At 32.9% G+C, this 15,177-nt stretch overlaps 2 protein-coding genes across 2 annotated transcripts; both read right to left on the bottom strand.

The window, feature by feature from the left end:
• Positions 1–215: 215 nt before the first annotated feature.
• Positions 216–3,564, bottom strand: LOC114713091 (uncharacterized). The gene is made up of 5 exons (XM_028897677.1): positions 3,251–3,564; positions 3,033–3,159; positions 2,694–2,949; positions 2,454–2,569; positions 216–638 (listed from the first exon to the last, which is right to left on the bottom strand). Exons 1-5 carry the CDS (start codon positions 3,562–3,564, stop codon positions 216–218), a joined length of 1,236 nt encoding a protein of 411 aa, XP_028753510.1.
• Positions 3,565–5,275: 1,711 nt separating this feature from the next.
• On the bottom strand, positions 5,276–7,471 carry LOC114713090 (uncharacterized). Its single transcript, XM_028897676.1, has one exon. The coding sequence runs from the start codon at positions 7,469–7,471 to the stop codon at positions 5,276–5,278; it is 2,196 nt and encodes a 731-aa protein (XP_028753509.1).
• Between the last annotated feature and the right edge of the window lie 7,706 nt (positions 7,472–15,177).

The raw sequence follows: 15,177 nt of genomic DNA, 5'->3' as shown, positions 1-15,177 counted from the left end.
AAAAATTGTTTTTGGTAGCTTTTTCTAAAAATAATTTATAGGGACAGGAATAAATTTTTAAATTTTAATCAAATCAAATTTTTTTATAAAAACCAACATGAATTAAAGATAATATGAAGTACAATAAATTGTCTAAAATTTAAAAACATAACAACTGAATAAAAAAGAAATATCAGAAGTCTGTTCTATAAATATAAATAGACACAACTAATGTCTCAACAGTCATTTCCTGCACTATCTTGGTCAGATGGCCCGGATATTTTGTTCTCAAGTTCCTTGAGCCTGGAGAAGATTGTATCTTTAAGATTTTGATTCTCCTGGCGAATCTCTTGATTCTCTTGGCGAATCTCCCGATTCTGTTGCATAATCTCTTGATTTTGTTGCCTAAGCTCTTGCACCCTATTTTGCAATTCGGACTCAAATTCTGGATGGAGTCCTGTGTTGTTGATAGAAGAAGAAGACACATGAGAGGAAGAGCCAATGTCTTTACCCTCAGATCCTAACCCATAGAAGCGGCCCTTCTTATTTTTACCACCAGTAACCTCAAACCATATATTAATGTCTTCAAGATCATTTGATTGCACACTTTGAGAAGTTGCATCAGAATTCATGGATGCCTTCCGCCTCATATAATCATCCTATAATAAAGCAGTGTTATTTGACAAAGTTTGAATAATGCATAAAAGTATATAAACCAAATAATTATAGAATAATTAGATAGCAAAACCAATTATCGCAATTTTATGGAAATCTATCATCTCATGCTGAGAAAAAATAATTCACCCAAAACATTAAAATAAATCAAAACATTATATATGAAGGAACATAAACTTCAAAATTGGTTTTTGAAAATTCAACACACAATTGAATCCAACACATTTAGTCAAAGAGATAATACATACATATATGTCAAAGGATAAAGTCCATCCACTGGTTCTATCTCAACCACACAACATACTTAGCTTAACTTAATGACTCATTGGAAAATTTATAAGGATGAAAGAGAAACAAACAAAATTACCAACCAGTTATATTTCTTAAATCTCATAACATAAAACCGGTTTAAAAAGATCAGCTTAGCTTAGCTATTTCTTTGATGTTATTTGAAAGTTAATTTCTGTATGTTTTGTATGTTTTATCAGAATTAAAAAAATCTTAATTCTTTTAATTGTTCTTAATTAACAAAATTTTAATTTTATCCCTTTTTAATATCTATTTTTTCCAAGAAAAATAATAATACACATCATACCAACAAAGAGTGAAATAGTACATTATAACAAGTATTTATAACAAGTATTACAACAATATTTAATGATGTAATTTATAAATGGGATAAAAAAGCATTTTTCTTCTTCTTTATTTTATAAAGAGAACCAGAAGAATAAATTGCATGATGAGTGATACTACAATGGACACTTAAATGCTTATACTGCAGAACGCCAAACGGGACTGGTCTGAATTGAGTGGCTTATCGCCCATTTTTGTTTCCCATAACTCGGAGCTGTGTCTAAAAATTAGCGCAGATTCAATTCAACAGCATCACTTGTAGGAGCCTGCCTTCTATTCTACTAATTTTATTTAATTAGAAGGACCAACACAAATTATACGATATCATAAGCACAATCGAAATTACAACCTCCCACTTACTAGGCTTCAATCTTTTGCAGTGCTTCCAATTATAAGAAAGTTTTCATACCATTAGTGACATGAGATTACTAAGATGTTTATTCTCATGTATACAATTAACTCAACCACGGTTCAAAATTAAATTTCAGAATTATGACACCATTCAAATCATCCCCCAATATATTTTGATCTAATTGCTCAGTCCTATGACAAATAAACTCTATGCTTCCACGTTAGCTTCCAACCAACTTCAACAAGAATTGGATATTAAAAGTAACAAATGACCAACTCTTTTGAAATGTGATAAGAATAGTTTTAAGATTTTGAACATTTTTCAATGATAACTTTTCAATCAGTAATGACTTATTTTCAATCAAATTAGTTAATGAAAAACATCAATCAACAATGTCATGTTCAATCACCTAATTATCCAAATTATTTTGGTGTTTCAACTTCACAACAAGATTTGTCACAAAAAAAAAACATATTTAAAAAGACTCACACTATAACTAGTTAGGTCCCCGGCCATCAGCACAATTCCATTTCAGTAACTCAATATGACAAGCATATTAAACAAAGACTCACACTACAACTAGTCAGGCCTCCGGCCGTCAGCACAATTCCATTTCAGTAACCCAATATGACAAGCATATTAAACAAAGACTCACACTACAACTAGCCAGGCCTCCGGCCGTCAGCACAATTCTAGTAATCAAATATGAAAATTATATTAAATGAAGACTCACACTCCAATCAATTAAGCCTCCAGTCGCCAGCATAATCATAGTGATCCAATATGAAAAACATACTAGAAAATTGTCACTTACATAAACTGAAGCCGACCTCTGATCCACAAATTGTTTAGTTTTCTCATTGTAATGTGTCTTCTTAAACAATTCAAACATTGTAGGGTTTCTTCCCAGCTCCAAAGCCTGCAGTTTGGCTAAAAAATTGAAGGGTTTCTCATTATAATGATGATGTATCATGTAATGCATTATAAATAATGATTGCATTTGAAGATAAATCATTACCATCCTCCTCTTATGCTCACTAATAGGAATAACTGCCTGCTTTGTGTTGAGTTCCTCCTGTGGAAGAAGCTCGATTGGCTTTAGCTATCTCAGACTTGGCCTTGTAATCCTCTGATGTCCATATCTTCTCTAAATCATCCATCACACTTTCTAGAATCCAACCAAGCCTCGCATTTTTTTTAAACAAGTCATTCCTGACATTATGCATTGTATTTCTTAAGATTTCAGCACACTTTGCATTCCAATTTCTTTTAATATCTTCTTCATGTTGTGGCAGCCACTTGTAATTTTTCTACATAAAGGAGAAGCAAAAAGAAGAAATCATACCATATCATAATGAGAAAAAAATAAAGACACAATAGAGATAAGATATACCGCCCATTTAGCAAACCACAATTGCTTATATGAAAGAGGTGTCGCTTTCCAACAATAACATGGATGGTCAAATTTCGCTTGAATTACAGGAAGAATATTTCGCACAGTAGCAACAGAAGGATTAAACCTAATAATCATTTTAAAAAAATTATTATAAATGAAAAATAACTTTAAGCCATTAAATGAAGATATCAAATAATGTAAATTTCAAGACTTACGTTTTTTTTTCAGGATATATCCATGTCTTACCATCCGAGGCATCACGACCCCATGGTGTCAACCTACTAGGAGCATCCTGTGGATTATGAGGTTGAGAGTATTCTGTTCCAGGTGATGGCATTTGAGGAGATGTAGGCGATAATGAGGGTCTAGGTGGTAAAGGGACATCTGGAAGTCTAGTGGATGTTTCTGCCATAATAGGAGATGTTGCTGCCATATGAGGAAGAGAAAGATTTTGATAGTCTCGAGGCAATTGTGCAGATAATGGACTACTCAATTGCTCTCTACCACGCTTTGGGCGACGACTAGCCATCTGTACACTCAACAAAATAAATTAACAGTTAATAAATGAATAAAAACTAAATCATTACAAAGTAAATAAAAACTACAACCAATGGACAAATCATCACAAAATTGAATGTAAATAAAACTAAATCTATAAAAGCCAAATGCAAGCAATGAATGAATCAAACTCAATACTAAATAAAAATGAAATATCATAACCGTGGTTTATGCATCCTCATCCTCATCCTCATCTATATAAAAATCTTCCTCACTATTTTCTGTATCTTCATCATCTTCAAGTTCTGCTTCATGTTCTTCAACTGCATCATCATCTTCTTCATCATCTTCTTCATCTCCACCTTCCTGATCTTCATAAATCATATTATCCATTGGCATATCTACTTCTTCATAATGAATTTCAAACTCTCTTTCATTGTTCAATTCATCATCATTAACAATTACTGGCAATATGACTTCTAATCTATCTGATTGAAATGCCCCCATGTTTATTTCAGATGCAGGAGTGTCAATTATGCTACGAGCCTTAATGTTAATAACAGCTAACCAATTTGACTTTTTTGGACAACAAGGATAATATGTGTAGTACACTTGCATTGCTTGTTGAGCAAAAATGAATGGATCATACTTGTTGTACCTCCGTCGTTCGTGAACTTCAACAATCCCATATTGTTCATGAACCCTCATACCACGATTAGGTGTTGGATCAAACCACTCACATTTAAACAACACTAATCTCTTCGTAGGAAGACCCATATATTCAATCTCCACAATTTCTTGTAGAATGCCATAAAAGTCATGTTCTGATTGTACATAGTCAGCTCCCTTAATACATACACCACTATTATTGGTTGATTTTCGAAGAGCCCATGAACTAGTATGAAACTTATACCCATTGACAAAGTACATAGACCATGTCTTTACTTTCCTCTTTGGGCCCCAAGAAATGTCATGTAAAAATGGATCCATAATGTTATTGGCAAGATTTTGAACCTGCATGACATCATCAATTAGTATTTGTCAAAAGGTTTATTTTAGGTATTATGTAAAAAAATTGTTACTTACATGGTCTTTAAACCAAAATGGAAATTGTTCATTGATTTGAGTTTCTATCTCATTGTCTGTAGCTTGGGGCTTCTCTTCCTTTAATATTTGTACAAAGAGACTGCATAGAAAATAATACATTAATCATAGGTATATTTGGTGTGAGCTCTAATCAATCATATTGTAGTAACACTTACTTTAAATAAGGTTGCACCTCATCACAATTCATTAGAACATATCTTGTCGCAACATTTGCTTCTTCATCATCCAACCAACGGCTTTTACATTCCCCAAACGGTCTTCCAGGATAGTTAAATATGGAAATTGTTGGCAAATCTGATTCTCCACCATCATCATTTCTTATAGGTCTTGCTATTCTTGGGGGAATACCTGGCTCAAAGTAATGTGAGCAAAATATTGCAGTCTCCTCAATTATATAAGCTTCACATATAGATGCTTCAACCCGAGCTTTGTTTTTCACCTTTTGTTTCAATGTATAGAGAAACCTACACAGAGAGAAATGAAACTTAAGATTAATTATTGCACTAATCATATATTTACTTTCAATTCACATGAATAGGTTTCATTACCTTTCAAATGGATACATCCATCGATAATGGACAGGTCCTCCAACCTTAGCTTCATAAGAAAGGTGAACAGGCAAATGCTCCATTGAGTCAAAAAACCCTGGGGGAAAAACCTTTTCTAACTTGCACAATGTGATTACAATATATTTTTTCTAGCAAATCTAGTTGATCTATCATCACCGTGGTGGAACAAAGTTGTTTAAAGAATTGACTAAGCTCCACTATAGGATTCAAGACAACCTCAGGTAAAGTAGCAAAAGCAATGGGAAGCAGGCGTTCCATAAAAACATGACAATCATGGCTCTTCATTCCGTACAACTTTGCTTCTTTCATGTCAACACATCGGGCTAGATTAGATGCATATCCATCTGGGAGCTTCAACTTCTTTACCCACTGACAAATTGCTCGTTTTTGTTCTAAATTCAAAGAATATTTTGCACTTGGTTTCACCATTTTCCCTCTTCTTTCAACAAGTTCATCATCAATCCGTCGACAATATTCTCTCAAGTCCATTCGAGCTTGTGTATTATCTTTTGTTTTCCCTTTTGTGTCCATGACAGTATGAAACAAATTGTCAAAAACATTTTTCTCAATGTGCATGACATCAAGATTATGCCGAATGAGATTACTTTTCCAGTACGGCAATTCCCAAAATATACTTTGTTTTGTCCAATGATGTGCCTCGTTGTAGCCTTCAATTGGTATAGTTTTTCCATAATCAATGACCTTTGGCAAATTTCGTACTCTTTCCCAAACTTCCTCTCCACTTAACCGACGTGGAGGCATTGATTTCTCAACTCTGTTTTTGTAAAATGAGGTTTTATTTCTCCTAAATTGGTGATCACCAGGAAGGAATTGACGGTGACAATCAAAGAAAGATGTTTTTCTCCCATGCTTCAGTTGGAATGCTTTTGAATTCTCCATACATATAGGACATGATAATTTCCCCATTGTTGTCCAACCAGACAACATACTATAAGCAGGAAAGTCATTGATTGTCCACAATAGTGCAGCACGCATACAAAAGTTTTGTTTCAATGAGGCATCATACGTTGATACCCCCTCATCCCATAATAATTTTAATTCATCTACCAATGGCTGTAAATACACATCTATTTTTCCTTTGGGATTATTAGGACCAGGGACGATCAATGTTAAGAACATATATTCTCGTGTCATGCACAGTTCGGGTGGTAGATTATATGGAGTAATAATCACAGGCCAACAAGAATATTGTCTCCCAGATTGCCCAAATGGCGTAAACCCATCAGCACATAACCCAAGCCTCACGTTTCTTGGATCATACGCAAAGTCTGGGTATGCAATATCTAAAACCTTCCATGCCTGGCTATCAGAGGGATGAGAAAGGACATTGGAACCTTGATTATGCTCATAGTGCCATCTCATTTCCTTTGCCCTTTTTTGAGAAGCAAATAATCTTTGTAATCTTGGAATGAGAGGTAAGAACCATAATTGCTTCCTTGCAACTTTCTTTTTTCTTCCATGAAACTTTTTAGAAGAATATCTTTCCTCACAACAAAACTTACATTGAGTTGCACTATCATTATGTTTATAATATAACATACACCCATTCACACAACAATCAATCTTCTTATAGGAAAGACCTAGCTTGGATACCAACTTCTTTGTTTGGTATAAATCTGTAAGCATATGATTGTCTTTAGGCTGTGTCCTCTTCATGAGTTGTGAAATTAAGTTGTACCCTTGTTGTGACATATTAGTTGCTGCCTTAATACATAATAACTGCAAAGCTGCTGAAAGTTGAGATTCCTCTTCACATCCTTCCCACAAAGGTTGTTGGGCAGCACGTAGCATGTCGTAAAATGCTTGTGCATTAGGATTTGGCATCTCTTCAACACCTTCATTATAGTCATCTCTAAAACTTGGCCCAGCTGCATCCATCACCAATGTCTCATATTGACTTGGTTGGTTACCAAGTACTCCATGTGAGGCATGTAAGGTACCTTCTGTTGAAGACATGGGTGAATGATATTCTATGTTTCTCTCACCATGATTTGTCCATATATAATATTTCGGCATGTATCCATATTTATAAATGTGTGTCTTCACCTCATCAAGAATTAGATATGGCCTACATCTACATTTCACACACGGACACCTAAGCTTTCCTGATTGTTGAGTATAAGGTGATCGAAATGCATAAGCGAGAAACTCCTCGACACCTCGCTCAAAATCTACTGTAACCCATTTAGTACTAGGATCTATTCTATTGTACATCCATCTTCGACTTTCAGGGACTTCCATTCTAGAGGAATCCTATGTAAATATTATGTAAAAGTTGAGAAAAGACAATCAATATATATTGCAAACAAATATATATAAATGAATTAAGCAAAGTTTTAACATCAACATACAAATATAAGCAAACCAACGAATTTAAGGACAACTTTAGCAAAAACAAGACTTCCAAACAATCATTAATGGACAACTTTGAAGAAAAATTTAATATTTTTACACGTGGCTATTGATTATTATCTTATCTTGTGCATGTTTTGGGCATAAATTGAAGATTGATGATGGAGACTATAGATTTATAACTTGAACTAGTAGACTTTTGAAATTTCAGATTTGATAGTTTCAACAATTCCTCTCTGTTAAGATTTAATTTGTGCAAGTTTATATTTTTCAGATTTGGAATATGTTTACTTTGCTACTTTTCTTGAAATATTGAGAGGTCATAAGCCTTTATTCGATTGATTGGAAGTTTGAGAGGAAAATTAAAGGAGGAAATTGATTGATTTTCTCTGTTTGTTAAAATTCCAGGATTAATTGTAGCTTAAGTTTAATTTGGAGTTTAAGTGAGATGTCATTGAACTTTGATTTAAACAAGAGCATAAAACTTGAATAACAATTCAGGGATGTTAGTTTGCAATTTTCTTAAGGAATCTCAATTAAACGAGTTGAATTTTTTATGTCAATTAAGAATTATCTAATTTCTCAGGTTATTTCATAAATATTCGTTCCCTGATCTAGTTTTAAAAGTGGGATGGATTATAAGCAGCATAAACATTCACTACAGGGCAAACATTGGTGAAATAATTGCAGCAGATTATATGAGAGTCAACTTTCTATCATTCAGGTTGGTTGTTCGATCAGGACATTGGAGGAAAGAAAAAAGGAATCAAGCAGCAATAATTACCATAACAGTCCAATACTATTTTGAGTTCAATAATCATCACAACGTTCAAGCACCAACTACATTCATAATTCCTTTGACAAATGCCTTTACATACCAACGTACTAATCAAAAAACTTTGACTTAAGCTTTTGAGCAGCCATTATGAGAAAAAAATATCCAACGGAGCCAAGAACAATCCTTAAGCTCATTAATTGCTAAACATACCAAAAATCCTACATTAAGGCGATAGAAACTTGCTATGCAAATGAATGAGGATCAAGATGTAATAAAAACAAGACTGATCTGCACAGAAAAGTAACCAAAAATGCAAATCCCATGAGAGAAAACATAAAAGCAACGCACTGTCCATGAACTATATAGCAGTCTGAAAATCCGAAAAAAATTGCACAGACCGGCATAAGGCAAAATGACAAGGCAAACTTTCTTCTCAATCCATGTACAAGTACAGAAGCGAAAGAATAGGAAAAAAAATTGATGCTGCTACTAAACAGATGCGAATTCTACTAGTAAAATGTGTATTTTGTACCTGTGGGACAAATTAATGAATCCAAAGCCTGTCAGCAAAACCCAAATGAATAATTTTGCAATCTAAACCTATTCACTTCAAGAGAAAGAGAGGGATTAGGATAAGGAAGAAAAGAGAGTCTGAGAAAGAAAAGGATCGAGACGAAAAAGAGAGGAGAGGCCAAGAGCATAATCAACTAACCGAAATTGAGGGTAGATAGCGTGGATCATTGAGGTGGGTCTATGATGGGAATAGTGCCGAGAGCCACCACCGATGATGCAAGACCGAGAACCAGAGCAAACTGAGTGCAGTTGACGGTGAACAAGAGAGGCAGAGGGTGCGATGCAGAGAAAGTGAGAGTGAGTTGATTTTGGGGCTACGGCTGAGTGCAGTTGACGGTAAACAAGAGAGGCAGAGGGTGCGATGCGAAGAAAGTGAGAGTGAGTTGATTTTGGGGCTAGGGCTTCCAGTTGAAAGCGCCGTGGAGAATGAGGGAAAAATGAAAAATTTTATTTCGCTCCTTTTTTTGACAGAAAGCTTCCCTCTTTTTTTTTCAATCACCAGTTTCTTCCTCTGAGTATATAATAGTTAGAAAAAAATACATAACCAAGTATCTAAATAGTAATAATACTATATCAAATAATAATAATACCATGAGAAAAGGAAAATGTTATAAATAATATAAACATATATTAGTTATTTAATTTAAACCTAGCTTTTACGAGAACTTAATAGAAATTCAATATATTTTAATATCTAATCAGATTTTTCTAATTATTATCTTAGATATATTTTATCATCTCTAATTAATTTTCTAAATATTTTCTAATTTCAGGATGACAAATTCAAAGTATTTCTAATTATTGTCTTGGAAATTTAAGATATTGATTCTCCTTTTTATACTTTACCATCCCTTTATTTATCTTAAATATGTATAAAATATTCCTAATTATTGTCTTAGAAATTCAAGATTTATACACAAATATGCATAATTTTCACATTTAATCAGATTTTTCTAATTATTGTATACTTTGTCATCCCTAATCAATTTTTGTCGTAGTTTCTAATTTCAAGATAACTATAAAGAATTTCAAAATATTTCTAATTATTGTCTTAGAAATTTAAGATATTAATTTTCTTTTTTATACTTTACCATCCTTTTATTTATCTTAAACATACATAAAATATTTCTAATTATTGTATTAAAAATTCAAGACATATACACAAATATACGCATAATTTTTACATTTAATCAGATTTTTCTAATTATTATATACTTCGTTGTCCGTAATCAATTTTCCAACTAGTTTCTAATTTCAAGATAACTATAAAGAATTTCAAAATATTTCTATTTATTATGTCATAAATTCAAAATAATGATTCTCTTTTTATACTTTACCGTCCTTTTATATTACTTGTTTTCAATATACATATTTATAATATACTATTACTCCAAGACACAAATGAGAATAGGGATATATATATATATATATATGTTAGTGATTATATATAATACTCTAGGTCAGTTTGAGTACTTCTGTTAAACAAGCTAACCCAACCTACTGGATATATACATCAAGCATGTAGGCAAATTGGACTAGGTTGACTTAGTTATTGTGTTTATTGTTTAGTCCTAAAGTACATGGCACCATTATTGAATCAATGAAAACAAGCTAATAATTAAATATGTTGTTAAATAAGTTATCAATTAGATAAAAGTTCAACATATCTTTACATTTTCCACATATCTCTCATTGTATCTAACTAACTAAAACTTACTCCATGATGATGTAGGAAGAGAAAGAGAAGCAACCCAACAAAAAAGATATTCATATCTTAACAAGACAATATAATCATATCAAATTCTTAGGAACTATATTCATATCTTTTAATTTAACTTCATAAGTTCAAAAAATATTTCACGTCAAAAACTTGCTCCAACAATGAGATTGATTAACCTTTATTTTCTTATGAAAAATATGTATCAATCATCATATTTTTATATATTACATAAATTATTCAAATATTATAAGAAAATTAAAAATTACATAAATTTTGCTAGCAAAAAAAAATTCATAAATTTTGCATTAGCGACACAATTAGCAACGGATTTCTGACGAAATTTAGCCACAGATATTTTTTCCGTCAGAAATTCCGTCGCAAAGTTGGAATAGGCTAACCCCACCTCTTCTGCAAATTACCCATGGATTTGCGACGGAAATTCCGTCGCTAATTTTTGCGACGGAATTCTGACGGAATTTAGCCACAGAAATTTTTTCTGTCAGAAATTCCGTCGCAAAGTTGGAATAGGCTAACCCCACCTCTTCTGCAAATTACCCACAGATTTGCGACGAAATTGCGATGGATTTGCGACGGAAATTCTGTCGCTAATTTTTCGACGGAATTGCGACGGACTTGCCACGGAATTTAGCGACGGAATAATTCCGTCGCAAATTCCGTCAGTATTGGTCATTTAGCGACGGAATTTGCAACGGAATTATTCCGTCGCTAAATTCCATGGCAAGTCCGTCGCAATTCCGTCGGAAAAATTAGCGACGGAATTTCCGTCCCAAATCCATCGGAAATTAGCGACGGAATTTCATTCCGTCGCTAATCCGCTGTTTTTTTGTAGTGTAACAACACATGCCTATACACATGTACATTTATATCTCTAATGATTCACATAACCTTGCACTTGATTTGGAAGCATTTTCCAGATTTAAAAGCATACTCCCACATGCATATATTCTCCCATAGCCTCATAATCCTCTTTTACAGACTTTAATCTATGCCAGCACATACTCTAATCATTTGAAATTTCTATTCATCCGTTAGTATCCTCAAGCAATCTCAACCATAAATTTTAAATCAACTCCTCTACCTTTCATAATCTGGGAGTTATTCCTAACTTCAAGACTATCCTTTAAAACTTAATATAATCAATCTTCAGCTATAATTTATATAACAAAATCACTATTTATTCTATGTGCAGATCTCAAACAAACCCCATGCTCAAGCCTTCAATTCATAACCCATAGTACCAAATTCCAACTTAACAATCCATTATTTTATTATTCACCGACTATATTCCCTTATTTTCCCATTATCTAAATTCATGAAAATCACCTTTAGTAGAATTGATTCCTTTTTAATTTCAACACAACCATTCAGGTCTACCACCAAATGTTTACTAACATAATTACTGCTTCAACTTCATCTTAAAACTCCCCCTCTAAAAAAAATATATATTTCCTATTTAACGTTTTGATGGTAAAAATATACAACAAACCTCTCAGTTAACACCCAAATGCTCACAATTACTTCCACAATCACCATTTCTTAATTAATCCTTTCCTATTACCCATAGTTTATTCACACACTTGCTTCAAACTTGTTTAGAATCCTTTAATTATCTATTTGCTTTTGTTATACGTTACACATCCCCATTTAAAATCTGTAATTTTCCATATTCAAAATACATTCCTAGAACCAGCCTCAATAATCACAAAAGCAAAATAAACACCATCCAAGCTTATATACATTTATGTACATATATTCTCCTCTCAATAACCAGTGAACCCGAAACCATTTAACTATGCAATTTCTGTTCCTACAAACATGACCGAGACGCACATAAACAAATATATATATATATATATATATATATATATATATAACACATTTATCTAAAACGTGTTTGGCTCTTTCTAGTCCTATAAATCGAGCCACTCATCTCTTATTCATATGGTATTCTTCTACCCATTAAACTATGTTCTCAAGCTTGTTTTTGCTTTCGACTAACACTCAGCAAAACCAAACCGAAATCTTTCTCATTACAAGCACAACTCTGATTCTTCTTCATGAGCTATACAATCTTTGTTTCAGTCAAATCAAAACAGAGTAAAAATCCCAAATGCAAACCGTTCAACACACTCCATCAACACAATCCATTTTCATCTTAAACCAGCGACCCACTCCCCTGCTCAGCCAGCAATAAACAGAGGAAAACAACACATGCAACCAGTCACACAAGCAACCCACTTCGCGCTTATACTTCTCATTTCTTGCCTTCATCTACTGAAGCCGACACACACCCAAAGCTTAGAAACACAGCATAAACAAGAACCTTCAGGATCCCGCGGCGCATGCATATATATATATATATATATATATATATATATATATAAGAAACGTCCATCTCCTCCCTTTAACCTCTGTTTCGGTCCACATAAACAGAGACGAAGAGGGAAACCTTCAGACCGAAAGAGACGCATGAAATTTTCAGACTGACATGCAGTCTTCAACCCAACATGCAAGATCAAAAACCAGTATCAAATACCTCAATCTAGCTATAGGACACGAATCCATCGGTCCTCCTCTTCGTTTCTTCACTTTCTCTTACTAAAATGTATCTCTCTCTTCCATCACAGCCCAGAACACGCAGATAACGGAAAGGAAAATAGCGGAAGATTGATCAGGAGGCTCACCTTGCAAGGTTAATAGGTTTGCATGTGACCAAAGCACCTCCAATCACTACCTTTGCCTTCGGCCTCGTCCGTCGCCGTCTCTGTTTTCTTAACTCTCCTCGTGCTCTCTCTCTATTCACCACAAGACGCAGAAATGAAATGAAAGAGGTGCATGAGTGATCTGATGATTAAAAGGGCAAGGTACCCATGTGAGGTATGTGTGTGGGGTGAAAATAACTCCTCATTTCCAATCTCATCCATCTCCTATTTTTTGAAGTGATGAATACTTCCACAATTTAATCCATAAAGAGTAATTTGAAATTCTCTTATCCAATAGCTTATTTGACCCTTAAATTAATTCCCATAAAAATCTTGGAATCAAAATCCTATTCTAACTATTTTTCTTCAATTGTCCAAGAAAATAGCCATTTATTTCAAAAAATTAATTCTTAAATCATTTTAAGGATTTTATGCCTCAATTCCTTCTTTACTATCACAACTGGTTATCCTAAAATTTTAAGATTAGATACAAATCTCTAGGTATTTTTCTATAATTTTCTGAGAAAATGAACCATTTTTTTCTTAGAATTATCTATTAAAATTATTTAAACCATTTTTAGAGAAATAACTTTTCCAAAATATTTCTAAACCCTGAGAATCACTATTCCATGCTTTTCCCCAATTTTAGTTGGCCATTAAATAATTTTAATAAATTTTTTCTTTTCTGCTCATCTTAAGTCAGAAAATTTGGGATGTTACATACATCATTAAAGTCTATATCTTTGCCTTCTTGGATTTGGATGCCAAAAAAAAACAAAGAGAAAAAAAGAATACAAAAGAAGAAAAAAAATAAAAAAGGCAATAAAGAGAAGAAAATATATAGAAAAAGCCAAACAAAGAAAGTTATAGAAAAAAGAAGAAGAAAATAAGTTGCAACGAAAGAATAAATTTTGAAATAAGACATTTCATGATGATTCAAAGAGTAATGATTTCTGTTTCAAAAGCTTAAAATCTGCATATTGGTATCGTTTCATGATTGTACTTTAGCTCATTTTAAGTTGATACTTCACTATTCATGCATTTCACTTGGTAGTTCATTTCATTCATTTAGCCTTTCTTTCCAACATTATAACCCTTCAAGTCCTCTTCATCATGGGTCTAAGGTATGTTAGTGGTGGAGACATTAGAATCTCTACAAGCTTATGGTAGGTGCTAATCTAGGCAGATTAAGTGAAATTTTTTTCACTTGAGAGTTGAGTGAGACACTCGTAACCTATGTGAGCTCTATTATGTTTCTCTTTCTTTTTCCTACTATGTTTTTGGCGTTAGTTTCTTTGCACTGAAGTATTCTATGATTGTTAATCGATTAGGAATAAAGGTTATTTGAGTTAATTGCACATTTATGCTTAGTCGATTTTATGTTTGCTTGCATTAAGTCACTCTATTGGATTCTTCTTTATTGATGTTTTGTCCAGGAGTGTAAAAGGCTAAGTGTGGGGGAGTTGACAAACTCAATTATTTTTATATGTTTTCATATCTTTTTAGTGGGTTTTTGTCAACTTAATTAGTCCTTTTTGCATTATTTGATTATTAATTAATTTAATATGTTTTATTTTGAATTATCACTTTAGAGGGGTAAAATTGTTATATTTTGATTTAATTGTGATTAATAGATTTTTAAGGATAATTAATGCTACCTTATTCTTGAATTTTGTTTTCAGGTTTTTGGAAGATTTAAAAATAAAAATAAAAATAAAAAAGAGAAAAAAAGAAAAAAATATAATAAAAAATAATAAATTAAAAAAAGAAAAAATAATAATAAAAAGGGGAGCAAAACGCA

This window comes from Neltuma alba, unplaced genomic scaffold, assembly GCF_004799145.2.
Source record: "Neltuma alba isolate B1F8T4 unplaced genomic scaffold, ASM479914v2 tig00011416_pilon, whole genome shotgun sequence".
Taxonomy (NCBI): Eukaryota; Viridiplantae; Streptophyta; class Magnoliopsida; order Fabales; family Fabaceae; genus Neltuma; species Neltuma alba.
This window is presented reverse-complemented; position numbering and strand designations above follow the sequence as displayed.

What these genes read in the sequence shown, in the direction of transcription:
- LOC114713090 (XM_028897676.1), bottom strand. Translation starts at nt 7,471, where the DNA reads ATGGAAGTCCCTGAAAGTCGAAGATGGATGTACAATAGAATAGATCCT.
- LOC114713091 (XM_028897677.1), bottom strand. Translation starts at nt 3,564, where the DNA reads ATGGCTAGTCGTCGCCCAAAGCGTGGTAGAGAGCAATTGAGTAGTCCA. An exon ending in ATATATCCTGAAAAAAAAAC is followed by an intron (nt 3,160 to 3,250) that starts GTAAGTCTTGAA and finishes AATGATTATTAG; the next exon opens with GTTTAATCCTTCTGTTGCTA. An exon ending in TGTGGTTTGCTAAATGGGCG is followed by an intron (nt 2,950 to 3,032) that starts GTATATCTTATC and finishes TCCTTTATGTAG; the next exon opens with AAAAATTACAAGTGGCTGCC.